At 45.1% G+C, this 27081-nt stretch overlaps 1 protein-coding gene across 2 annotated transcripts in view; it reads right to left on the bottom strand.

Annotated features, from left to right (window-relative positions):
* Positions 1-27081, bottom strand: part of gabbr2 (gamma-aminobutyric acid (GABA) B receptor, 2) — a 1824974-nt gene that overhangs the window by 244667 nt on the left and 1553226 nt on the right. For both annotated transcript variants that reach the window (XM_085988269.1, XM_085988271.1), the window contains exon 12: positions 24981-25088. In XM_085988269.1, coding sequence (XP_085844395.1) covers positions 24981-25088 — 108 coding nt within the window. The remainder of the gene's footprint in view (positions 1-24980; positions 25089-27081) is intronic.

Here is a 27081-nt window from a genome sequence, read left to right as displayed (position 1 = left end):
TCCATCATTAAAAACTTTCTCAAAACCCATCTCTTCGACCAAACTTAAGGTCACCCTTTCCAATTGCCCCTTTCTTGGCTTAGTCTGTTTCCTTATGTTTATCTGTGAAGTGTCTTGGGATTTTTCTTCAAGTTACAGATTCTATGTAACTGCAAGTTGCTGTTGGAATAAAGCTACGAGAATTCAATCTCCAGTTTATTTTGATTTTTTTTGGAAAAAGCAAGAAATTCACAGAATGAGAGGCGACGTACTTCTACTTCAACTCAGAGAAACTTACTGATGCATGGTGGTAAATTCTGAAAACCGCACAGCCTTAGAATACACAGACGTGGTTGATTCCTTCTTGCAATTGTCCTGTGGAAGGTATCCACTCAGTCTCAGGGGGTGAATTTCCATGGGGGTTCTCCTGCCTATCCACTGTAACTTCGGCAGAAGAACCACAGAAACCCTCCGAAAAATATTTTCCCCACTTCCAGTTCCCATTTGCTGCTGTTATGCTTTGAGCCACATAACAGAGTCCAGTGGGAAAAGTGTGGCATTGTGCCTTGGGATACTTTTCTACATTAAAGGTGCTATATAAATGTAAGTTATTGTTGTTGCAGGAAACAAGTGTTACACAAGAGGAAGTGCATCCAGCTGCAAAACCTTTGATATGTTATATCTATTAATGGATTTAGTGCCAAGGCCAGAGACAGATTATAATCATCTGAGTAAATCTTTCATATGTCCCTAAATTAGAAGATGAACTGAATGATCTTTTTACATTCCTACCTTTTTGGGTTCTTATTGCAACATTACAACCAGGAAGCAAATTACAACAAGTGCTGATAGAATATAAAATCAAGCCACTGTAGTATCAAGGGAAAGGGTTGAGGAAGCAGTGCAATTATAATCACAGCTTAGGTTCACAACACTCTGAGCAGTTACCATGGACACAGCACTCAAAGCACTGAAATGGAGTTCTTTAGTAAAAAATAAATCAAAGGTGGAAACTGCCAGCTCACACATCACACATTTTGCAATTAAGATGTTTTTGGACAGTCTTAAAAGTGCATTCTTCATTTAAAATCTTTAATGTAGTTACTTATTAAAAAACTGAGCTGTACTAAAAATATAGGCCAGGGTTTTGCACTTCTGCATTTGCCAGCCTTCAATTTTCCTGCTCAGTAAAATGACTGGGAGGAAATCGCAGGCTGGCAAGCACACAGATTGAAAATCTGGCCACATTCTTATTGGTTGTCCCTAAATGGATGATTCTTTTTGTGTGTATAAATGTTTGCTACCACATTGGTCGATTGAAAATTTTAATCTTTGGAGTTCTGTTTCAAATAAAACACTAATCAGATGCAATGTCCCCACAAGATCCTGATAATGTAACTATCTCTTATCATTCAAAGGGAGGATTAGGATTATGAGCTTTGAATTCTTCCCTGCCTCATTCTGGAAATCTTCCCCAAAATATACATGCATGCAAGGGAAGAAGAGCCTTTCGAAACCAATAGCAATGTCTCTAAAATAACAACAGAAAGTGCTGGAAAAACTCAGCAGGCCAGGCAACATCCGTGGAGAGAAATTAGAGTCAACGTTTCGGGTCTAACCCTTTTTCAAAACTGGAAAGGAAATGAAATAGATCGAAAGGCAGGGCTGGGAGAGAACAAAAGAAGTGGAGAGACATTAAGAGGTATTCAAAACGAAACGAGATGGTGATAGGACTAGTGGAGACAAAAGATGGCTCAGATTAGGTGTGAAATGTTCTGGCAGAATGAGACAGCTGCCATGTGGGAGAGAGAAAAAAAAGGAAAGAGGGGGGAAGGAAAAACCAAAACAAAGGGGTGGATAAAAAATATAAGTAAAAATGTAATAGGGGCCGAGGTTATGATCTGAAATTGTTGAACTCGATATTGAGTCCGGAAGGCTGCAAAGTGCCTAATCGGAAGGTGAGGTGCTGTTCCTCGAGTTTACATTGAGCTTCCGTGGAACAATGCAAGAGGCCGAGTACAGTGAGGTCTGAGTGGGAATGGAGCGGTGAATTAAAATGACAGGCGACCGGAAGCTCGGGGTCACCCTTACGGACTGAACGGAGGTGTTCCGCAAAGCGGTCTCTAAGTTAGTTTACAGACCACCATACAAAGTAGATAGATTAGGTACATAATCCCCTGATCACTACGAAAATTGGTTGGATGAGATACATAGCTGGAAAACAGTGACAGGACAGATTGGACACATACAACCAGCTGCTGTCAGGGAAATCCACAATGAGTCATGGAGTCACAATGACTTGTGATGTATAACAGCCAATACGGCTTCAAATATTGGATTGTTCTGTTTATGTAGAATGGAACTGAAATGCAAAATGGCACCATACATGTTCAGTGTCACATTTTTCTTAAAATCAGAGAGTATTTAAATCTTACTTCTCCAAACAGAACAAAATCCAGAATTTGCATTATCATCCCTACTTGTCACTAGGAAATTACATTCACAGCTTTGGGCTCAAAGTACAATTAATACACACATGCTGAGATCCTTTACTGTGATTAAACTAGACAATCGACATAACTAATATCAGGGTGAGAAAGGTCACTTGGCCCATCAATGCTCATCCCTCTAGTACATTAGCTCTCCATCACAACTAATTGTATTTTCAATAACCCAGTGTTTTTGCCTCCATTATCTTGCTTAGCAGAATTTTCCAAATAAGATTTGTATATTTTTGCAAGTCACAACAAAGTTTTTTTATTTATTTGTTCCTGGGATGTGGGCATCGCTGGCAAGGCCAGCATTTATTTCCCATCCCTAATTGCCTTGAGAAGGTGGTGGTGAACTGTAGTGTATGTACCTTTAAGAGAGAACTACTTTTACAGCTACTGTATACTGTAGTACCGGCAGTGACCACCCCTGTATATAAGCCTTGAGCATGCCTCTGTACTGCCAGTCTTGAGACTACCCTACTCCAGTAAACACCTGTTGATTGTTAAGTTACAGCCTCCGTGTAGTTATTGGAAAACATCATACTTTAAGAATCACGGATTCAACAGTGGCGACGAGGTCGATTCGAATCTACCTGCAACTCTGCATTTCTCTTCAAGGATTCGCTCTGGGAGGGCGGTGGAAGAAAGTCGAGGCCAGAAGCACAGGCGTCGACCACGAGCAACCACCCAGTCGTCCGGCAGAGAGTGAACATCGCAGGGGAGGATGTTGAGAGACGGGCTTGGTTCCTCAGCCACGACGATCCAGCAACAGACTGGCAACAGGTACAGCGCAGATCCTTCCCGGACAGCGGCGGCTGGAGCCAACTGACGGCAGAGAAAAAGCCGAGCAGCGTCGACGGGGTAAGAGAGAGGGTGAAGCGCACAGGGCACAGCCGGGGGTTGAAAACAGAGCGGCGTCGAGGAAAAACAAAAACAGAGAGAGAGAGGGTAAAGCAGCAGCCAGGTTCAGGACCGAGCGGCGGAAACGGGAAAGGCGCACAGGAGAACGCACAGAGCACAGCCAGGGCTCAAGGGCCGAACAGCGTCCGTGGGGAGAAGAAGGGAGAGCGCGGGAGACGACATTGAGCCGCGGAGAAGAAGGGAGAGCGCGGGAGACGCCATTTTTAGAAGCCGCAGCGGAGAAGAAGGGCGCGCGCGGGAAGAAAGGAAAGCGCGGGAGACGCCATTTTGTGCCAGCGGAGAAGAAGGGAGAGCGCGGGAGACGCCATTTTTGACAGTTAAATCACACCCAGGGATGCCGAAGAGTGGCAGTATCTCTGCGTTCGACAATGAAGTCGAAGATTGGGCGACATATGTGGAACGCATTGAGGTGTACTGCAGGGCGAATGAAATGCCAGATGCTAGGAAAGCACTGGTTTTGTTAAATTCCATGGGTGCAAAAACTTATGGCTTACTGCGAAACCTAATAACCCCAGAGAAGCCCGTGGATAAGAATTTCAGAAGCATAGTAGAAATCCTACAGGACCACTTAAACCCCACACCGCTGCTGATAGCAGAAAGATTTAAGTTCCACAAACAGAACCAGCATAAAGACGCAAGTAATGCTGAGTACCTAACGGAACTGCGCAAGCTATCGAAACTGCCAGTTTGGAGTGGGACAAACAGATACATTAAGGGACAAGTTGGTGTGTGGGCTTCAAAGTGAAGGAACCCAGAAACGGCTTCTATCAGAAAAGGATCTTACGCTGGACAAGGCTTTTAGCATGGCAGTATCACAAGAAGCAGCCGCAAGGGGCGCTGCAGAGGTACAACGGAGACCGCAAGAATATGGCACCAATGAAATGTCATATGGAGCAGGGAAGTGTTATCACTGCGGCAGAACAACACACGACCAGAAGGATTGTTGGTTCAAGGACCAAGTGTGCAGACAGTGTGGAAAAGCAGGACACATAGCAAGAGTCTGCAGGTCAGGGAAGAAAACCAACAGCAAGAAATCTCCACAGGAGAAGTACAAAAAGGTACATAAGGTGATGGACAGTCGTTCAGACGAACAGAAAAGTGATAGAGACTCCGGAAGCAAGGAGCTAGGTTGTCTGAAACTACATAAGGTAACCAAAATGGAGGATCACCAGACTATCTGGGTCACACTCAAGATAGACGGAGTCCAAGTGAAAGTGGAATTGGACACAGGATCAGCCCTAACAGTCATAAACCAAAGGGACTACAAGCGGCTATTTTCACATATACCCTTGAAAGCTACAGAGATTGTCTTGAAGACGTACATGGGGCAAAAAGTCTACCCCAAAGGAAAAAGAAGGGTGAAAGTGATATACAAAGGCCAGGAAATACCTAAAATGGACCTTTATGTACTGCCAGATGGAGGACCACCACTACTAGGATGTGAATGGATCCGGAAGATACAATTAGATTGGCTGAGCGGTTCGTACAAACCTTTAAAAAGGCGATAAAGGCCATGTGCGATGATGAAATTCCACTACAGCATAAGGTGGACAATTTCCTGTTAGCCTACAGAAATGCGACACATGCAGTTACCAACCAGACCCCGGCCATGATGTTCTTTAACCGAAGGTTGAGATCTCGTCTGGATTTGCTCGGACCAAATGTGCGAAGAAATGTTGAGGATAAACAATTCCAGCACATCAATGAGAAGCCGACAAGGAGCTTCAATGTAGGACAACCAGTCTTGGCCTGTGACTACCGAACAGAGAAATGGCAACCCGGAATGATATGCACACGGCAGGGACCATTAATGTACACAGTGGATGTCGGGGAGAACATTGTGAGACGCCACGTCGATCAGATCTTAGCGTCACAGGAACGAGTCAACCCCATGTCTCGCGTACCTGGGGATGAACCCGTCATACCGGTAGCATCTACCTCAAACAGTAGCAGTAAAAACTGATGAACTAACCGACGAAAGGGGGCCAGAATCGCCTCCGCACCAAGAAGAACCACCTCAGGAAAGGCGCTATCTAGAAAGGATCAGGAAGCCACCCCAAAGACTGAATCTATAAATGGACTATTTCTGTTTAATGTGCATGTTAAAGTGTTAATTGTTATTTGAATATTATGGGTACTGCTAATCTAGAAAGGGGAGGAATTGTAGTGTATGTACCTTTAAGAGAGAACTACTTTTACAGCTCCTGCACACTGTAGTACCGGCAGTGACCACCCCTGTATATAAGCCTTGAGCATGCCTCTGTACTGCCAGTCTTGAGACTACCCTACTCCAGTAAACACCTGTTGATTGTTAAGTTACAGCCTCCGTGTAGTTATTGGAAAACATCATACTTTAAGAATCACGGATTCAACAGTGAACCGCCTTCTTGAACCGCTGCAGTCCAGTGGTGCAGTTACTCCCCCAGTGCTGACTTTGTCGCAGCGGTTTGGTACAACTGAGTGGCTTGCTTGGCCATTTCAGAGGGCAGCTAAGAGTCAACCACATTGCTGTGGGTCTAGAGTCACATATAGGGTAAGGATGGCAGGTTTCCTTCCCTAAAGGACATTATTGAACTAGATGGGTTTTTAATGACAATCCGGTAGTTTCATGGTCACCATTACTGATAATAGCTTTTTAATTCAAGATTTAAAAAAAATACTGAATTTAAATCCCCCAGCTACCATGGTTGGATTTGAACTCACATCAGCAGATTATTACTCCAGGCCTCTGGATTACTAGCCTAGTGACATAACCACTATGCTACCATTGCCCTTTTTTGTGGCTTGATTTGTTATCATATCAGAAGTACTGGCACAAACCTATGAAATATTATTTTCTCTTGTTAACAGGGAAGGTAGAAAGATTTCCTCTGTTTGCTATTAATAGTAAAATAATAAACATAAATACAATATGTGTTTAAGATTTTGCTATGAATAGAAAGCAGAGGAAATCGCCCACCCTCCCAGAGGAGAGAATAGAAAGTGGCTGTCATTTGGTGCCTCTATTTTATTTTTTATGTTCCAAGTACGTACCAAACAAATAATGTCTCACACATGACTGCAGCCAGGGTAACATTCTTGGAGTGATGCCAGATGGATTATACCATTAAAACAGAGGCTGAGTGCCCAGTGTGCTCCAACACTTTATCTACTGGCCCCAGGGACTGGACTTTTAACAAATGTTATGACATCATGATATTAGATATGGATGTTAGTTCTGTTGCTACTCAAAAGCCAAGCCTCCACCTTCGTGCATTTTGGAAAGTGTTGTGTATGTAACCTGTTCCACCTTAAGAGAGCTTAAGCCTGTTCCACCTTAAGAGATGTACTACTTTCTCAGGCTGCTGTAGACGTAATACCGGGGGTGAACACACCGGTATATAAGCACTGTGCAGTAATCTTGTATTCAGTGTAGTCCCTACCTCCAACCAGTAAAGACCTGTTTCATTGTTACTGATTAAGTCTGAGTATTAATTACTTGAACAACTCACAGACTTAACACTGGCGACGAGTCAGATTCTTACCCTGCGGCAGTTATTCCACGGCGGCTTCGTCCACAGACAGGACGTTGAAGAGAGGTTTCAAATCTCACCACCCCACTGGAAGCGACAGGCATTAGGACCCTGAAGCCTCCATCAGCGACTGAAAACTGGAGGACAGAAGACATCCTGCAGCTTCTTTTTCAACCTCGGTGGTGGGTAAGCCGAGCAGCGTTGGCTGCAAAGACAGGGCTGGGGGAAGTCGGAGGAACAAGGGCGATCGGAGATAAGGGCCATCGATCGCAATCCCTGATAAGGGCCACACTCGGGCTGAAAGGCGCAGCGTCGGCAGACACTGAAGGCGCGAGAGCCGCGGTGAAAAGCGCGGGCCATCGATCGCGGCGGAGATAAGGGCCGCACTCGGGGCTGAAGGGAGACGGCGTCGGGGGACGGGTGAAGACCGCCAAGTGCGGGAAAACCGCCATTTTGTGGGCGGAGGACGACGGCAAGAGCGGGAAGCCGCCATCTTGGATAGCAGTAAAAAAAAAAAAAAAAAAATCTGAGAAATTGCAAATCTGATAAAGTACTACAATGCCTAAACACGGGAATATTAGCAACTTTGATAGTGACATCGAAGATTGGGCCATATATGTTGAACGAGTTAAAAATTATTGTAAGGCCAATAAAATTCGTGAGGCTGATAAAGCACTAACATTATTAAATTTAATGGGTGCGAAGACATACGGACAATTGAAACACCTGTTATCACCAGATGAACCGGCGGATAAGACGTTCGATGAGATTGTTACTGTCCTGAAAGATCATCTAAACCCCACGCCGCTGATGCTAGCGGAACGATTTAAATTTTACAACAGAAGGCAGCTACAGCATGAAAGCAATGCTGAATATTTGCTGGAATTGCGTAAATTAGCGAAATATTGCCAGTTTGGAACGGGACTGACAGATGCACTACGAGACAAATTTGTGTGTGGTTTATTTAACCAGGATACACAAAAGCGACTGCTCGAGGAGAATGAGCTGACGCTTGAGAAGGCGGTCACTATGGCAGCAGCACACGAAGCCGCAGCGAGAGGCACGGCAGTAATGCAGCTACGGTCACCGGAGCTCAGTGCACACAAATTGGGTGTGAGTTCTGGCAAATGTTATCGTTGTGGAAAGACAACGCATGATCAGAACCAGTGTTGGTTTAAAAACCAAGAATGTAGAACTTGTGGTAGGCTTGGACATATCGCTAGAGTATGCAGGTCAGGGAAGAAGACCAGCAACAAGAAGTCACCGCAAGGAAAATACGCAAAGGTACACAAGGTGACCGAACAGGAGTCCGATTCAGACGCTAGCAGTAATGAACTGGCTAGCTTAAGCTGTAATGAACTGGCTAGCTTAAGAGTACTCAACGCTGGTAAGGGTGCAGACCTCCAGACAATTTGGGTCACTCTTCAGATAGAAGGAGACCAAGTAAAACTGGAATTGGACACTGGATCGGCATTGACGGTCATAAATAAGAAAGATTACGGAAAGTTATTCCAACATATTCCCCTACAGGATACGGGGATTATATTGAAAACATACACGGGGCAAAGAGTGTACCCCATCGGGAAAATAGAGGTTGCAGTGGTCCACAAGGGCGAAGACAGTCAAATAATGGACTTATATGTGATATCTGAAGGAGGTCCTCCACTACTAGGACGGGAGTGGATTAGGAAAATGAATATGGACTGGCATTTCCTACAAACAATAACGAGTGAGAACTCGGTGAACATAATCAACCCAGACTCTGGAACTGATGATGGTAAGACCAACCCGTGTGCAACAGACAAAGTTTCAGCACAGAATTCCACTGAGATAGAGAATTCTGAGTCTGTCCAGTCTACTGACATGCACATTTCTGAGGGACACCGGGCTCGAACTCAACTCCATTTCAAACTGCAACAGCAATTAGAACAAATGATTCGCCGTTTTGAGCAAGAGATGAATGCGACGAAAGAGTTCTTTGATATAGAGTGGGAACATCTGGAAAGACAACAGAAGCAGCTGCTGGAGCAAATGGAGCAGGAGCACACAAAACGTCTGATGTCAGAGGAGTTAACGGTCAGCCAACTCCTGCATATGCTGAAGGACAGGACTCTGAAATGGGAAAAACTTGAACACGAACTTCAATATTCAAACGAAAGGGGTTCGGAGCTCTCAAAGGTTATTGGAAGAGCTGAGGTGGCAACACAGACTGAGATGACTGCAACAGAGCAGCCCTTGGATGCCAAAAGTACGCTGACTCACATCAACGTAGAACAACAGACCGCTGAAACAGCTGCTCCGGTAGAGGGATTGAATAGTCCGATCAATCAATCTCCAAAAGAAGTTGAAGTAGTAAAATCTCAAATTAGGTCATTAGTAAACGACTTGCTGAAAGCCCAGAAAAAGCTGGGTGAAGAGGTACGCATGAAGAAGTCTCTTCAGGAAAGATGTCTGGACTTGGAACAAAAGCTGGCTAACGCCCAGCTGGGTATGGAGGAAATAGAAGACCCTCTCGCTGGCCTAGATCAGGACGACACCGAATATTACTATGTCCTGTCCTGCCCAACTTGTAACTTCGACTCCCACCATACAGAAATCATGGAGGAGCACCGAAAGTCTACGGAACATCGGGAGAAGGTGGCTCTACGACGGAAACAGGAGGAAGAGAAGGAGGAACTGCGCATGCAGCTGGCAGCTGACAATGGAGCCCAGAGAGTCTCCAAGAAGCAGAAAAGGAAAAGTAAAAACAGAAGATGACCCATCTGAACCATTATCACCTCTACCAGATCACACACGTGGTCCCTCCGAACGGAGCCAAATCAGTTCGGAAGTTCAAGCTGTTAAATCCATGAAAGGACTATTGAATGAGTAACGTGAACCGACTACACCACAGAGATTGAATCTGTGAACTGTTTTCCGCAGAGACTGAATCTGTGATATGTTACGTTAAACATGAAGTTATATATGTATATATGTTATTACGTTATGTTAAATGGGGGGATGACTATAAAGCTAAGAAGGGAGGAGTGTTGTGTATGTAACCTGTTCCACCTTAAGAGAGCTTAAGCCTGTTCCACCTTAAGAGATGTACTACTTTCTCAGGCTGCTGTAGACGTAATACCGGGGGTGAACACACCGGTATATAAGCACTGTGCAGTAATCTTGTATTCAGTGTAGTCCCTACCTCCAACCAGTAAAGACCTGTTTTATTGTTACTGATTAAGTCTGAGTATTAATTACTTGAACAACTCACAGACTTAACAGAAAGTGAGATGGTTCAGAGCTGCTTTTGATTTGTTGGCTCTGTACTGGGGTCTTTGCATCACATTTATGGAGTTACAAGAACAAACAAGGCAAGCAAATCCAAGTATAGTATCACTATTGAACATGTACATGTTGCGGCCTCAATTATTCTGCTGCTGCTTCCCACTGCAACAACAGTATCTTTGCAGATAGAGAGACTTTATAAACATGCACTTTTGGTTAAGATGTTTTAGAAATAATTGAGCACCACCAAAATCAATATTACCATTTATCTATCCTTTCCTAGACAAGCTTTCAAAGCAATTTTTACCTAATAATCGGAGTTATTTGAGACTATTATTTAGACAGTCACAGACATGCGGAATATAATAGCGAATCCTTTCAAGACTCCTCAATTAAAATTAGTGCAGAAGCACCAGTAAAATAAAATTGTAGACAAAAGGGAAAAGGGAAAATAGTTAAAGATAAAAAGTTAAAAACTGCAAATACTGGAAATCTGAAACAAAAGCAGTAAATGCTGAAAATACAAAGCAAGTAAGTCAGTATCTCATTGAATCATAGAAGAATACAGAAGGAGGTCATTCAGCCCATCGTGTCTGCGTTGGCTCTTTGAAAGAGCTATTCAATTAGTTACACTCCCCTGCTCTTTCCTCATAGCACTGCAAATTTCTCCTTTTCAAGTATTTATCCAATTCCATTTTGAAAGGTACTATTGAATCTGCTTCCACCACCTTTTCAGGCAGTGCATTCCAGATCTTAACAACTCGTTGCTTAAAAAAATTCTCATTTCCCCCCTAGATTTTTTGTCAATGATCTTAACTCCGAGTCCTCTGGTTACAGACCCGCCTGTCAGTGGAAACAGTTTCTCCCTATCTACTCTAACAAAACCCCTTATAATTTTAAACACCTCTATTATATCTCCCCTTAACTTTACTAGATTTCACCAAAGCAGAAACTGCCTTCAGAATTGAAATTTGCTTTCTCAGGTTGCAGGTCATTCAGTTAATTAACCACCCCTCTGATTAGAATATCTATTTCCTCCTCCTTTTTTCTGCTTCTATTAATACGCTGCTTTTTCAGTTTTCAGTTTCAGAGAAAGTTTGTACCTGAAACGTCAACCTGCCTGTCTACAATGCTGACTGACCTGCTATGTATTTACAGCATTTTCCACAAGAGAAATAATAAGAGGGGGAAGAAGTGAGAAAAATGATTGTGTAAATGGTGTTGAATAGGTATGAAAGTATTGAGGTTTTAACCCCATGATCAGAATAATTTACATGCTAATATATTCATGTTAGCATTAATGATAGAGTAATTCACAATTTGTCCAAGTGTGGAAAGATTCAGCTCTGTTCTGCTTATTAATTACAGATTAAATGTGTCAAGCAAGTGCGTTTCACTGTAAAAAAGAGATTAAAAGGCCATCACATTGCCTTCACAAAAATGTGTGTGAAATTGCTTTTAAGTCCTTAATATTATGTATGTGATGCGAGTTCAGATTTTCCTCTTAAATTATGCCAGCTTTCTTGCATAACTTGTTCCACTTGTCATCCCTGCCCACCAAGTTAAGCCCCGTAATAATTTATTTTTGTTCTTGGGATGTAGGTGACAATGGCAAGGCAGCATTTAATGTCCACCTCTAATTAGCCTGAGGACATTTAAGAGTCAACCTCCTAGTGTGGGACTGAAATCTCGGCCTGACTGGGTAGGTGCGGCATGTTCTGGTCCCTGAAGGACTTTAGTAAACTAGTTGGGTTTTTACAACTATCTGGCTACTATCATGGTCAATTTCTGGCCCACAAATTACCAGATTTAATTAATTCAGTTTCACAACTTGCAATGGTGGGTTTTGAACTCCCAGACTCTCTGGCCGAGATTTTCCTTACCTCGGCGGGTTCAGGGCGGGCGACGTCGGTGGTGGGTCCTGACCCCACTGCTGGCTCCATTCCACTCTGGAAAATGATTCTATGTTGATAGGGCTTGTTAAGCCTGCCCAGCGCGTTTCCCGGTCCAATTAGACAAAGTGGGTCTGGTGGCATCATTCATGATGCATCACCAGCCTGTTTCCTTAAAGGGACCATGGCCACCTTACTTTTAACATTTGTCAGTGATCTACAGCATTGAAGTGCAGCAAACACTGACAATCACTGCACAGAGGCAGAGGGCTGCACCCAGGTTCTCCCAAGACTCCCTCCATATGCTTATGGAGGGAGTCAGAGCATGCAGGGAGGTCCTCTTCCCTTCCCTTCCCTTCCGATGGGTGGAAGAGACCTCCCCAGGAGAGCAACACAGCCTGGTTGCAGTTTGCAGAGGAGAGCACAAGCAGGGATGTCATCCGGAGGACCTAGGTGCAGTGGCACAAACCTTCCAATGATCTCATTAGATCACGAAACATTAGTACAAAGCCACACTCAACCTCGTCCTGCTGTGCCTCTCATCACATCCCCATCACTCTGCCTTCCCTAGCCTATCCTACTCCTGCACATCCTTACTCACACCAACTTACCTTGCACCTGCACCCATCCCTCTCTCTCTTTCTACATTATCACTAGCCACCCCTCACACTCACCTTCATCCTAGTGCAATCATACCAACTAACAACACACAAGGGTAGGCACTTGGGTGTTTTATGCAATGTTCTTGTAAAGTTTCTGTTAATGAGCTGTCAAACTTTGAAACCTTTATTTTCAACACTTTGGGCAGGATTTTAATTCAGGGGCGGGTTGGTGTCGTGAAATCCGCATTTCGTGTTATCCACACGAATATAAATCGATGTGGAAGATTGATGCTATTTTAACTTAATCGTCCAATTGAATTCCAGCATGTGGGAACCCTTGGCAAATGAGTTTTTCCAGTCAGAAAGTTGCATCTTATGACGTCATCATTGCTGCTGCATTTAAGGTCTGCAACAAGCCTTGCTTCTTCTGCAGGCTGCCAACCTTTTGGCATTTACTGTTGGAGGAACCTGGAGTCACAATGGCCAGCGACAGACCTAGGGCTGCTCCCAGGTTCGACGACGTTGCCCTGCAGGCTCTGGTAGAGGGAGCTAGATCTCATAAGGAGGTGCTCTTCCCTTCATCAGGGAGGAAGAAGCCTCCCCAGCAGACCAAGGCTGTGTGGCTGCAAGTGGCAGAGGAGGTCAACTCCTTAATGGTTACCTGCAGAACCTGGATACAGTGCAGGAAGAGATTTCATGACCTTGTGCGTACTGGAAAAGTGAGTATGCATTTCCCATCACCCTCAATCTGATCCCCATTGCCTTTCCTCACCAGCATTCAGCTTTAGCAATCTCTTCCTCCACATCCCACTTGACACGGACATCCATGCACCCTTACCCATTCCCTTTCTATGCTCACATGCACCTAACTAATCGACTATGCCAGCTCAGCTCAGCTGCATGTCGACCCTCTGCCGTTGGGTCCATCCACAAGATTAGCGGTGCTGGAACTCCAGGAACAGATGCAGGAGTCTCTGGCAGGTTTTGTCTCCAGGGTCACTGAGTGTGGAGCGAATGGAGGAGTCCATAGCGAACATGAGCAGAGCCTTTGTAGAGTCATTGGCGCTTGAACGCATCACCATGGAAAGGATGGCAACCTCCATGGAGGTGATAAGTCGCCAGAGTGCAGAAAACATGGTGATTGCTCAGAATAGAATGACATCTCTGGAGGAGCAATGGGCATCTATTGAGCAGGGAAACCAGACCTTCATGGAAGTCCTTCTGAGTAGGACTGCCATTGCAGATACGGGTCCCCATGGTCCCCCTGATGTGCAGCAAGGTGCTCTCAAGCCACTTGCAAGCGCTGAGGGGGACCTGACCCATGAGAGGGAAGTTGGTGGCAGACATCAAGGAAGTGGGGGCTCCTCTCCAAGCGCTCACACTTCCATGGCACTGCAGAGCCCTCGGTCAGAGCCCCACCAGAGATCCACACCCAACTGAGATCGGCGTCTCAACCCCTGCACAGCCGCAGGAGCAGCAGACTATTGACGAGCCCTCACAGGTTCGCAACCCCAGAGGATGCCCGTCAAAGGTGTCGAGACAGGAGCAGCAAGAAAGTGAGCAAGCGGCCTCCACATCTGCTGAAGCCACAGCGGAAGCATCACGTAGGAGCACGCGTAAGAGAAATATACTGCACAAATAGTCACAAGGGTAGTCAATTGGGTGAAATTTGATGTTTTTTGTGAAAAAGCCGTCAGATCAATAATGTTAATAAAAAATCTGATGGCTACTGCTGTAGTTGTGGCGCGTGTCATTTCGCAAATGGGATTTTCACGTTGAGGGTTTAGGATTACTTGGAATTGTCATTATGGTGGTCAAATTGCTAGGAGTCAGCTGGTTCTTGGCCATTGTCGATGCTCAGGTAAGAAGATGCGAGGCAAAAGTCCTTCAGTGGCTAGGCTAAGCAAATCTGGCAAAGATGCGTGCATTCCTTGCATCCCAGGCAGCTATATTCTCGTGTACTGCTGCCGCTGGTTGATGGACCTCTGCAAGATCTTTGTTTTCACTCTCCTCCTCCTCATCTGAGGAGGATAAGTGAGGAGCCACTTGGTCCTCAGGAATCTGCAAGCCATGATGCTGTGCCATGTTGTGAAGTGCACAGCAAACTACGACGATCCTGGAGGCCCTGGCTGCTGAGTACTGCAGGGCTCCACTTGATCTATTCAGGCATCTGAAGCGCATCTTCAGCAAACCGATGGTTTGCTCGATAATGGCTCTGGTGGAAATGTGGCTGGAGTTGTAGTGCTCCTCAGCTTCGTTGGCTGGCCTCCTCAATGGCGTCATTAGCCACGTCTTCAGGGGATAGCCCTTTTCTCCAAGTAGCCATCCGTTAAGTTGGTCTGGCGGACTGAAGAGTAGAGGCACACTAGACTGCCACAGTATGAAGGAGTCATGGCAACTGCCAGGGTACTTGGCACAAACATGCAAAATTTCCTTCTTGTGGTCACACACCAGCTGAACATTAAGGGAGTGGAAGCCCTTGCGGTTGACAAAAATACCTGGATTGTGATGGGGTGCCTTAAGGGCCACATGTGTGCAGTCAATGACACCCTGCACCCTTGGAAAGCCTGCCAGATTAGCTAATCCAACCGCACGCGCCGTCACACTTGCTTGATCCTTGGTGAAATGGATGTGATTGTGCGCGATGGCAAAGAGGGCATCGGTTACCTGCGTGATGCAAGTGTGTGCCTGGGAGATGCCGCTGATGTCTGCTGCTGATCCCTGGAATGAGTCTGAGGCAAAGAAGTTTATTGCGGTGGTGACTTTGACAGCCACTGGTAAGGGTTGTCCACCTGGTCCTCTGGGCTCCAGGTCTTGTTGCAGCATTGCGCAGATGTCACCCACTACCTGTCGCGAAAGTCGGAGCCGTCTTTGACACTGCTGCTCAGACATGTTGATGTAGCTGATCCTGTGTCTGTAGACCCTGTTTGGGGGGTATCTCCTGCGCTGACTGGCTTCCATGCACTGGCCCCTTCTGGCCTGTGCAGCTTCAGGTGGGTGAGCAGCAGCTCGGCACTCCTGTTGGTGCTGCTGTTGTTCCTGGTTCTGCTGGTGCCGCGGCTGGTCTTCTTCCTCATCTAATGCCCAGAAGGGAAGGAAATAAATGGCTCCCATGCTTCTGGTATATGCCTCAGTTGAGGAAGTGCTGAGTGAAGGTGGCGAGAGGGGTTTCCCCAGGAGGTCACACTGGAGATTGGTGTCAGGCTCCAAACTTCCACAGCTGTGGTTATGCCTTCTAAAAGTTCACCCAGACCTGAGACAACGAAGTCCTGCCACCTGCAAATGATGGCTGATCAAATCTCCTCTTTAATGGTGGAGCTGCAGCTGATAGTCAGCAATCCACTTGTGCTCCCGCCAGGTTTCACCGTTGTGTTTCAGAACAGACGTGTTTCACGTGGGAAAAGGGTTAAACTCACAAAAGTCTTTTAAAATGGCATTAGAGAGCCAATTTAGTGGTTGTTAAGGGCCTTAACGGCCTATCCCACCTCTTGGAGGCAGGACCACTAGACACGAATTATTTAAAATTGCTTGGAAGTGGGATGGAGGCGGGCTTGGGCCCGCCCGCCAGTTTATGCAATTTTAACCCCCAACGCACCTCCAATCCCGTCTCCACGGCCCAATGAAAATCCTGCCCTTTGTGCTCCTGGACAGATTTGTGTGCACCTTTGGAAGTGGCTTAGTGAGTTGCAGTGAATGGTGAGACATAACGGTATCCCCGCAATGGTGGTGAATGTGAAAGGAATGGCTTGGTCATTGTAGGGATACTTTATGGTGTTGGTGTGGGGTGGATCCAACCTGGTGCATCATGTGGCAGCCAAGGTGTACAGCGTCAAGTGAAGTAAATCTGGCCATGGTGAGGACATCACTGTCCTCCTGGGCAGCAATGTGGTCGGGTGCTGGTGCCCTCTGTCCTGTGTAGCATCAGGTGATTGCGGAGAAGGTTGGTGTTGTTGCTGGTGCTGATGGTGTGCCTGGTGCTGCTGGTGTTGGGACTGATCATGGTCGGTTTTGTTGAGTCTCTGTGTTTTCAAATGTAGTTATACTGAATAACAGGACACAGACTACAGAAGTAATTAAACAGGTCTTTAGTGATTGAGGGTCAGGGCTGAACTGGGATACACTTTGCTCCGCAGGGTTTATATACCGGTGTGGTCACCACCGGTACTACAGTGTACAGGAGCCATCAAAAAGTAGTCCATCACCTTAAGGTATCCTCTTAAGGTGGTACAGGTTACATACACTACAATTCCTCCCCTTTTAGCTTAACAGTGTACACCCCAAATTAAACATTACATGGATAACATATATACAATTTACACACAAAACTGTTCAAAGATTCAGTCTCTGAGGAGGCCTCCTGATCCGGGCCAGATAACGCCTTTCAGGGGTCTCTGGTTCTCGTTGCTGGGGTGACTCATCCATTTGATCTCCTATGGATTGAACATTATCATGTACGTTCGAGTCTGAGGTAGATGCTACAGGCTCAATAACTTCTTCAACTGGTGTCTCTGCCGTAGACATGGGGTCGACCCTTGTTCTCGATTCCACAAGTTGGTCAGCATGACGTCGTATTACGTTCTCTCCAACGTCTACCGTGTACATCAAGGGTCCTTGTCGGGCACGAATTGTTCCGGATTGCCATTTATCATCCCTATAGTCCCTGGCCAACACTGGTTGTCCTATTTCGAAACTCCGAGTGGCCTTGTTATTTACGTGCTGGAATTGCTTGTTTTCGACTTCCCTTCGCACATTGGGTTTTAACAAATCCAACTGGGACCGCAACCTCCTGTTATAGAACATTATGGCAGGGCTTTGATTTGTCACTGCATGCGTGGCGTTTCGATATGCCATCAGGAAATTGTTCACCTTGTGTTGTAGTGGAATATGGTCTTCGCTCATGGCCTTTATCGCCTTTTTGAACGTTTGTACAAATCTCTCGGCCAACCCATTTGTAGCCGGATGATATGGGGCAGATGTATAGTGTTTCACCCATTCTTTTTCATGAATTTCTGGAATTCTTCTGACACGAACTGTGGTCCGTTGTCTGAACATATTTGTTCCGGCAACCCATTCCTTGCAAATATGGTTCTTAGAACTGCGATCGTCTTCTCAGAGGTAGTACGATAGCAAAATACTGCAGATTCTTTCCAGTTTTGAAGAAGGGTCCAACCCGAAACGTCAACTCAAATTTCTCTCCACGGATGTTGCCTGACCTGCTGAGTTTTTCCAGCATTTTCTGTTGTTATTTCTCAGAGGTAGTGGTCGACTTCTTAATCACTTCTGGCCATTTAGAATGTGCGTCTACTGCTATCAAAAACATGGAATCCATGAATGGACCTGCAAAGTCGATATGCACACGTTGCCATGGGGTTGAAGGCCATTCCCACGGATGCAGCGGTGCAATTGGAGGTGCATTTTGAACTTTTTGGCACCCTGAGCAGCTTTTAGTCAGATCCTCTATTTGTTTGTCGATACCTGGCCACCACACATAAGCCCTAGCAAAGCTTTTCATCTTGACTCTCCCCAGATGACCTTCATGCAATTCCTTCAGAACTCTCTCCCTTAATTTAGGAGGAATAATCACCCTTGTTCCATACATCAATGTTCCTTGACATACGGACAGCTGTTCTCGTCTGGCTGAGAATGCTGGTAACAGTGGGTCGCCATGAGCTGGCCATCCCTTCACTGTCAATCGTAGACCCGAGACAGTGTCGGGTCGTTTCGGGTCTCTCTCTCAATACCCGCATTGGTGACTGGTAAGCATTCGATGATGGTCGAGTGAAATATCTCGACAGGGTCAACTGCCGGTGCCTCTTCCGCTGTAGGTAGTGGCAGGCGCGACAGCCCATCAACATTACCATGTTGCTTTGTACCTTTGAATTCGATATCATATTGATGTGCCCCTAGGAAAAGGGACCATCTCTGAAGCCTCTGCGCCGTCATTACCGGAACACCCTTCTTAGGGTTGAAAATGGAAACCAACGGCTGGTGATCTGCAGCAGCATAAACTTTTGGCCTTGCAGGTAATGGTTACATTTCTTAACTCCCCACACGAGGCTGAAAGCCTCCCTATCTATCTGAGCATAGTTGCGCTCTGCAGAGGTCAATGATCTGGATGCGAACGCGACTGGCCTTTCCAAGCCATTTGGAAACTTATGTGAGAGCACTGCCCCGATACCATATGGAGAAGCATCACAAGCTAAGCGAATAGGCAGCGTTGGGTTAAAGTGAGCCAACACTTCCTTAGAGGTGATCAGTGCCTTGCTCTTTTGAAAAGCCCGCTTACAATCAGCGCTCCACTTCCATGGTATTCCCATTTGCAAAAGAGTGTTCAGCGGGTGTAACACCGTGGATAAATTTGGAAGAAATTTGTGGTAATAGTTAACCAACCCAAGGAACGACCTCAACTGGGATACATTTTCCGGAGCAGGAGCTTTCACAACAGCTTCGATCTTGTCAGGTGACTTATGGAGCCCCTCCTGGTCAATGACGTGGCCGCAGTACGAGATTCGCTTTTGAAAGAACTCACATTTCTGGCGATTGACTGAGCCCATATTCTTTCAATCTGGTGAGCACCTGCTCCAAATTCGCGAGGTGATCCTTATCATCTCCTGTAATCAGGATGTCATCCAGGTAGCATTGTGTGCCTGGAATTCCCTGCAATACCTGCTCCATGGCCCTTTGCCAAATCGCTGGAGCCGATGCCACTCCAAAAACCAGTCTATTATACCGATATAAGCCCTTATGTGTGTTGATCGAGAGATACTGGCATGACGCTTCATCAACTTCCGTCTGTAGGTACGCCTGTGCCAGGTCTATCTTGGTGAAGTGTTTCCCGCCAGACAGCGAAGCGATCTTCAATCCGCGGAAGCGGATATTGCACCGTGTGAAGAACCAGATTAACAGCGATCTTGAAATCGCCACAGATGCGAACCTTCCCAGGTTCCCCCGGCTTGTTGCTCAACGAACGCTTCATGACAGGAACAATGGGTGTGGCCCATTCGCTCCAGTCCACCTTGGACAGTACTCCTGAACGTTCTAGCCCTTCCAGCTCTGCTTCCACAGCAGGTCGTATTGCATAAGGTACCGGTCTGGCTTTGAAAAATTTGGGGTTTGCATGTTCTTCAACCTTGATGTTTGCTGTAATTCCTTTCAGTGTTCCCAGTCCCTGTTGGAACACCTCCTTAGCATCGTCCAATATTTTGGACAGTCGTTTAGGTTTGACGTCGTTCTCTTTACAGGCATCTACAGTCAGTGCTTGTATGGAATGCCAGTCCACATTTATTCTCCGGATCCATTCCCGTCCCAGTAGTGGCGGACCTCCATCAGGTAACACATACAAGTCCATTTTCTGACTTTCTTTCCCATTGTAGACCACATTTACTTTTATCTTTCCTTTGGGGTATACTATTTGCCCTGTGTATGTTTTCAATACAATCTCCGTATCCCTCAGGGGAATGTGCAAGAATAACCTTTTGTAATCTTGCTTATTCATGACCGTTAATGCCGATCCAGTGTCCAATTCCATCTTCACTTGGACTCCTGCTATCCGAAGCATGACCCAGATAGTTTGGTGGTCTGCTGTGTTACCCACATTATGTATTTTTAGACAACCCAGTTCCTTACTGCTGGAGTCTGAATCCATCTTCTGTTCATCCGAACTGTTCTCTGTCACCTTGTGTACTTTTTTGTACTTCTCCTGCGGCGACTTTTTGCTGCTGATCTTCTTTCCTGACCGGCATACTCTCGCTATGTGACCAAGTTTGCCACATTGCCTGCATTCTTTATCTTTGAACCAGCACTGGTTCTGGTCATGCGTTGTCCTTCTGCAACGATAGCACTTTACTGCGCCCAATGCCATTTCATTGGTGCTGAATTCCAATGGCCTTTGCTGTATCTCTGCAGCGCCTCGTGCTGCTGCCTCGTGCGATGCTGCAATGCTGAAAGCTTTGTCCAGCATAAGATCCTTTTCCTCTAGCAGTCGCTTCTGGGTTCCTTCCCTTAGGAGCCCACACACAAACTTATCTCTCAGTGCGTCTGCTAGTTCTGTACCGAACTGACAGTACTTTGATAACTTGCGCAGTTCGGTTAAGAATTCAGCGTTGCTTTCTTCTTTAAGTTGAATTCTTTTGTAGAATTTAAATCGTTCCGCTATCAGCAGCGGCGTGGGGTTTAAATGCTCTTGCAGGATAGTAACAATATCCGCGAAACTCTTTCCTACCGGTTTATCTGGTGTTACAAGGTTCCTTAATAACCCGTACATCTTCGCACCCATCGAGTTTAATAGGGTTAGTGCTTTCTTATCATCCGGTACCTCATTAGTTGTACAGTAAACTTCGATGCGTTCCACATAAGTGGCCCAATCTTCCACATCGTTATCAAAAGCAGTGATGTTACCCGTTTTTGGCATCCTTGTTGAGTTTCCTTTCCTTCGGATATGATTATTATTTTATTTTATTTTATTTTATTTTTTTTCAAAATGGTGGCTTTCCGTGCTTGGCGGCTTTTCCCGCGCTTGTCTTCTTCCCCCGCCGACTCAAAATGGTGATTACCGCGCTGTTGCCGTTCTCGCCTCCCAGCGGTCCTTTATTTTCCCCTGCACTGCTGCTCTTGTTCCCCGCCGCTCCCGCGGTCCTTGTGGTCATAAACGCTTTTCTGGCTGCTGCGCGTCTCTGCCCCGATTGCAGTCCGGCCCCTGACACTGGCTGCGGTCATGTTCTCCGCCCTTTTCGTCATTTCTCTCCCCTTCTCTTACTGACAACTCGGCCGACTTCCCCCCCGTGCCGCTTGATCGGGCTTACCCGCCGCTGTCGTCGAAGGGATGTTCACTGATGTTTGACTTCGTGGCCAGAAACCAACCCGGGTTCCCGATGGCCTCCCGTGCTATGCAGTGCCCAGCAGGATGTTGAGGGTGGATGTCCTTGTTCGACGCCCGTTTCAGAGGCGAAGCTTCCTTTGATGCAACTGCCGCTAGGTAAGATCAGACTCGTCGCCACTGTTGAGTCTGTGTTTTCAAATGTAGTTATGCTGAATAACAGGACACAGACTACAGAAGTAATTAAACAGGTGTTTAGTGATTGAGGGTCAGGGCTGAACTGGGATACACTTTGCTCCGCAGGGTTTATATACCGGTGTGGTCAACACCGGTACTACAATGTACAGGAGCCATCAAAAAGTAGTCCATCACCTTAAGGTATCCTCTTAAGGTGGTACAGGTTACATACACTACAGGTTTCTGAGCAGCAAGGTGAGACAGTATAAAGAGCATCCATGTTGATGGAATAGATGGCAGGTGAAGTAGAGATGACAGAAGCATTCTGTCAATGGTGAGAGAGTTCTTTCAATGAGGTAAGAGTGAAAGAAGAGTGGAAAGCCTGCAGGATCTGTGCTGGAAATGGACTGAGCAACAGCTTCTGCCTGAGGAAAGTGATCATCTGTCAGATGAGAGCTTTTACTGTACATTTGAAGCTGTCAAATAATCAGCTGGAGCAATGGCCACGGAACTCCCGCCTCAGGTTGACAGCCGTGGACCCCGAACAGTGTGGTTTCTGTGGCCATGAAGTTAAAGTGAAAAGGTAAGTTAAAAAAACCTGTTAATGATCTGCCAACTAGATGGTAATGAGTTTAACTGGGTTGCCTGCCGCTGCCTGTCGGGTGTGCTCAGCGCTGATAGACCTGATATTGGGAAAGGCGCATTGCGGCGGGTTGACAGTGGGGTCGCGACTCGCGGTCAAAAGAATCAAATTTCCCACCCGACCCGCCACTGAACACGCCTGCTGATCCCCCGGAAAATTCTGGCCCCTGTTGCTAGTCCAGTAGCACAAACATTAAACTACCATATCTTCTGGCATCACCTTTTCCAAACACCAAGAAGTGCCTGCATAAAAAGGGACAGGCATAACCAAAAGGCGGTGATGACAATTTGCCATCATTAGCAATGCTAGATGCAAGGAGCCCCTGTAACTCACAGGCATCAAGTGTTTCTAGGGCAGGCAGAGGCCGGTTAGAAATATAAAGGCCCACAATAGGGAGTGCAATCTATCACGAGAGCTCAACCCAGCTCTTATAAGCACAGTGTTCAGATGGCTGGTGTAGTTCAATTTCTGCTCACTGTTGACGCCTAACATTGTGAACAGTGGTGCAGCTGAAGATTGGAGATGATAACAGGGCTATCTCTCCTTTCTCTCACCCCATGCACTCTTCTCCCCCTCAGTCCCCAATTGTTACATCACATCCCTTCCCCCCAACATCATAGCCCTATATAACAGGAGGAATCAGAAATAATAAACGTTTGAATTTAAAACTGGAGAGACCATTTAAATTTATCATTTCCACGTAAGATTTATTTATAATTTAAAATTAGAGAGGCCATTAAAAATAAAACTTAGCAGGAAGTCATTGAGAGTTTAAATTTAAAGAGTGGGCTGGTGGGGAAGAACCAGGGCACAAATGATAGTCGGGTCCAGGAGTAGGGTGGCCTGGTGTAGAGTGTCAGGAAAGACTGGAGAGAGGCAGAGTTGGCAGCACAGTAGGGCCCAGTGGTGGGGATGAAAAAACAAACAGTTTCGAAAAGGCTGGCAAGGCAGAAAGATCAGCGTATAACACTTTTTTGAAAGGGGACCCGCCTCCCGGGAAGATGGCACGGAGGCGGGTTGGGAGTGGGGTTGGTACCCGCTCCCAGTTGCTGCCATTTTCCCGGCAGTCCTGCCTCCATAGGGTTGGCAAAATTCCCCCATAGAGTCAAAAGCATCATAACGGCACAGAAAGAGGCCATTCAGCCGATCGAGTCCGTGCCGGCTCTCTGTAGAGCAATCCAGTCAGTCCCATTCCCCCGCTCTATCCCCGTAGCCCTGCAAGTTTATTTCCCTCAAGTGCCTATCCAGTCTCCCCTTGAAAATATTGAGTGTCTCCGCTTCCACCACTTCTGTCGGCAGCAAGTTCCAGGTCCTCACCACTCGCTGTGTAAAAAGTTTTTCCTCACATTCCCCCCTGTATCTCTTGCCCAAAGCCTTAAATCCGTGTCCCCTAGTCCTTGTACCATCAACTAGTAGGAACAGCCTTTCCCCGTCTAGCCTATTCAAACCAGTCATAATCTTGTACACCTCTATCAAATCACCCCTCAACCTCCTTTGCTCTAATGAAAACAAATCCAGCTTATCCAACCTGTCCTTGTAACTAAGATCCCCCATCCCTGAAACCAGTCTGGTAAATCTCCTTTGCACCTTCTCAAGGACCTTCACATCCTTCCTAAAGTGTGGTGACCAGAACTGGATGCAATACTCCAGTTGTGGCCTAACCAGCGCTTTATAAAGGTTCAGCATAACTTCTCTACTTTTGTACTCAATACCTCTATTTATGAAGCCCAAAATCCCATGTGCTTTGCTAACCACTCTCTCAATATGTCCTGCCACCTTCAGGGACCTATGCACATTAACTCCCAGGTCCCTCTGTCCCTGCACACTCATTAAAACTGTGCCATTAAATGTATATTGCCTCTTCCTGTTCCTTCTGCCAAAATGCATCACCTCACACTTCTCTGTATTAAATTCCATCTGCCACTTGTCTGCCCATTCTGCTAGCCTTTCTATGTCCTGTTCCAGTCAATTGGTATCATCCTCAGTTTGCCACACCCCCAAGTTTGATGTCATCGGCAAATTTAGAAATTCTACTCTGTTTTCCAATATCCAGGTCATTTATATATATCAAAAAAGGCAGTGGCCCCAGCACTGACCCTTGGGGAACACCACTGTCTAACATCTTCCAGTCTGAAAAACAGCCATTTACCACAACTCGCTGTTTTCTCTCCTTAAGCCAATTCCTTATCCAAGCTGCCACTGACCCACCTATTGCATATGCCTCAATTTTGTCAAATGCCTTCCTTTATGGCTCTAAATGGCAGGCATTACAGTATTACCATTAAAAGCAACAGAAGCAGTCATTACTGTAATGGATGTTGCTTCTTGGGTGTTATCAAGTGTGACAGGTACCAAATATCCCACAAGCATGTCTGAATTGTGACAACAGGAAATAGACATGACAATATATTATTGATTTTAGATATATAATATATATTACTGTATATATAAGAGCCAGTTGGAACTCAAGTTGACTTAAGGGTGTGCATAACTACAGTAACTACACCTTGGGGCCCTAAAGGGACATACCAAGGTTCAAACAACTGCATAATAATAACATTGTGCATTACATAATTCTCTTTGTTTTATAAAGCCTATAAACTGTGAGCAGCACCACAGGAGATCTGCTGGAATATCATTATTATGGATTGGATTGAATTGTCAGTATTTAGTTCCTCACCTTTTTCTTCATTTTCACATTTTTGAATATGGCGTGAACTCTCCAAGTTTTTGCAAACATGGCTCCAAATGCTGTTGTGTAGCCGACTGTAAGAATCCAGGTTCTAACCTGAATGACATAAAAAAAGGAATGAAGATAAAGAATATCCTTTAATTGCCCAAAACACATATGATGTTTACACTCATAGAACATTATTTACTATTAACTGAAGTATTCCAATCAATTAAAATATTTTCATTCAGAAAATGTAACTTCCACCCAAAATTAAAAACTTGTGTTATTCTTTCTGGTGATACTCGCCAAACTTTACACAGGAATCAACAGTGATCCAACTTTTTTTAATCTTTTAAATGCATTGCTATTTTGCCTTTCATTTGTTTTTTAATGTGAATTAAGAAATATGGTTTTGTCCTAATGATTCTTCTTTTTAATTAGTTTGGGTTAGGAGTTTTTAGCAAATAGTATTATTTATGGCACAGGCTAAAGGTAATGGCCTGAAATTACACCAGGGAATACAATCACAAAAAATTCCTTGCTTCAATATTTTAGCAGAGGGATTAACCTGTTAAAAATAAAATGATTAAATACCTCTGCTGACGATGAGGAGAGCAATGTTTGCATGTTAGTATACCACAACATGAGTTCAGAACCATTATTTTCTCAATATTTAAAAAAAATCAAAATATTCACCATATTTGTGAGAATCATTTTGTTAATCCTGTGGAATAGGGTGGATTTTCTGCTATGACCATGACATATTCCTTTGATACCTCAACACAACTGCTTAAACGATATATAATTCTCTGAAGTTGTTTTACAGCGCTGAGTTCAATGACAAAGCTTAGCCCATCTAATATCCCAAAAAATATCAGAGAATGAATAGAAAATCAAAAAAGACAAAATAAATCTGACCCCAAAATGAGACAGATAATCTGGGAAGGCCACAATTTTAAATAAAAATGGACATTTCCATTGGATATAACCTGCACAAAAAGACATGCATCATTGAAAAGATCTTCACAATAATCAGGACCTGTCATATAACACTGGCAGGAATTGTACAGCAAGAAATATCTGCTGTTGAATCAGAACAAATTTCAGTATGTGAAGCACTTTTTCAAATAAAGAACATATCCTTGTTATGACTCCACAGCTCTGTGGGTAAATGCATTCTGTGGTGTGGTACTGAGTCACACAGAGCAGAAAAAGGTAACTTGATTTGTTCTGGATTAGCTGATTTCAGTTGGAGCAGTGGTAGGGACACCATAATTATCTGTAGTGCCCCCACACAGAAAATGGTGACAAAATCAGACAGGGTTCCTGAATTCTAATTATTCTCAGGTGATGTTTACTGGGAAGTGTGTGTGAACATATGTATGTTTGGTAAGAACAGAAATGGGCTCAGCTACGATGGCCCCCATATTTGTACCATAAATACCTCAATCTAGGCTCACACATGAAGAAGAATAGTCACTTGGGAGAGGTAGTCAAAGACTACTGGTGCCTGTGGAACCAAAGCCCAACATGGGTCAATGCCTTCCAGAGAAGAGAGTAAGGGGAGAAAACAAAGGGGATGGGGGTGAAGATTGCCTTCTAACATTTTTCTCAATAAACATGATATTAAAACTCAAAGAAAAAGGGCATTACAAACTTCAGGTTTTTAAAGTTCCACTTCTTAAAGCAAACAGAGAATAGATGCTTTGGAAATTAATTTAGCTTTTATTTATGAAATAATCATGGGACATCACCAAAATCAGTGTATTTCATGATCGTCATCAATATAATGCAAATTAGTATATTTTGCTAGTTTTCCCCAAAAGTAAAATGTTGGTTTTCTATCCTAGGAGACCAACATTGATGTTTCTCTTCAATGATATACGGCAGAAATATCCTAACAACATCCTGTGGGGCACATGCGGCACATGTCGCCCTGGTGACTCATTTTTCTGTTTGTTCCATTTTTATTTCCAGTTGTATATTTTACGTCATTAGGTTCACTTGTTTGAATATGTTGGGACGGGGGGGTTTGTAAAGATCTGTTTTCAGTGGTGCTCTCTCATTGGTAGTTTTAAGATTAATCTGTCAATTAGGAAGTGGCATT

Source organism: Somniosus microcephalus, chromosome 5 (assembly GCF_052327205.1).
Source record: "Somniosus microcephalus isolate GS21.2 chromosome 5, FLI_Smic_1.0, whole genome shotgun sequence".
Taxonomy (NCBI): Eukaryota; Metazoa; Chordata; class Chondrichthyes; order Squaliformes; family Somniosidae; genus Somniosus; species Somniosus microcephalus.
Note: the sequence above shows the minus strand (reverse complement) of the source record. Positions and strands in the feature narration are given on the sequence as shown.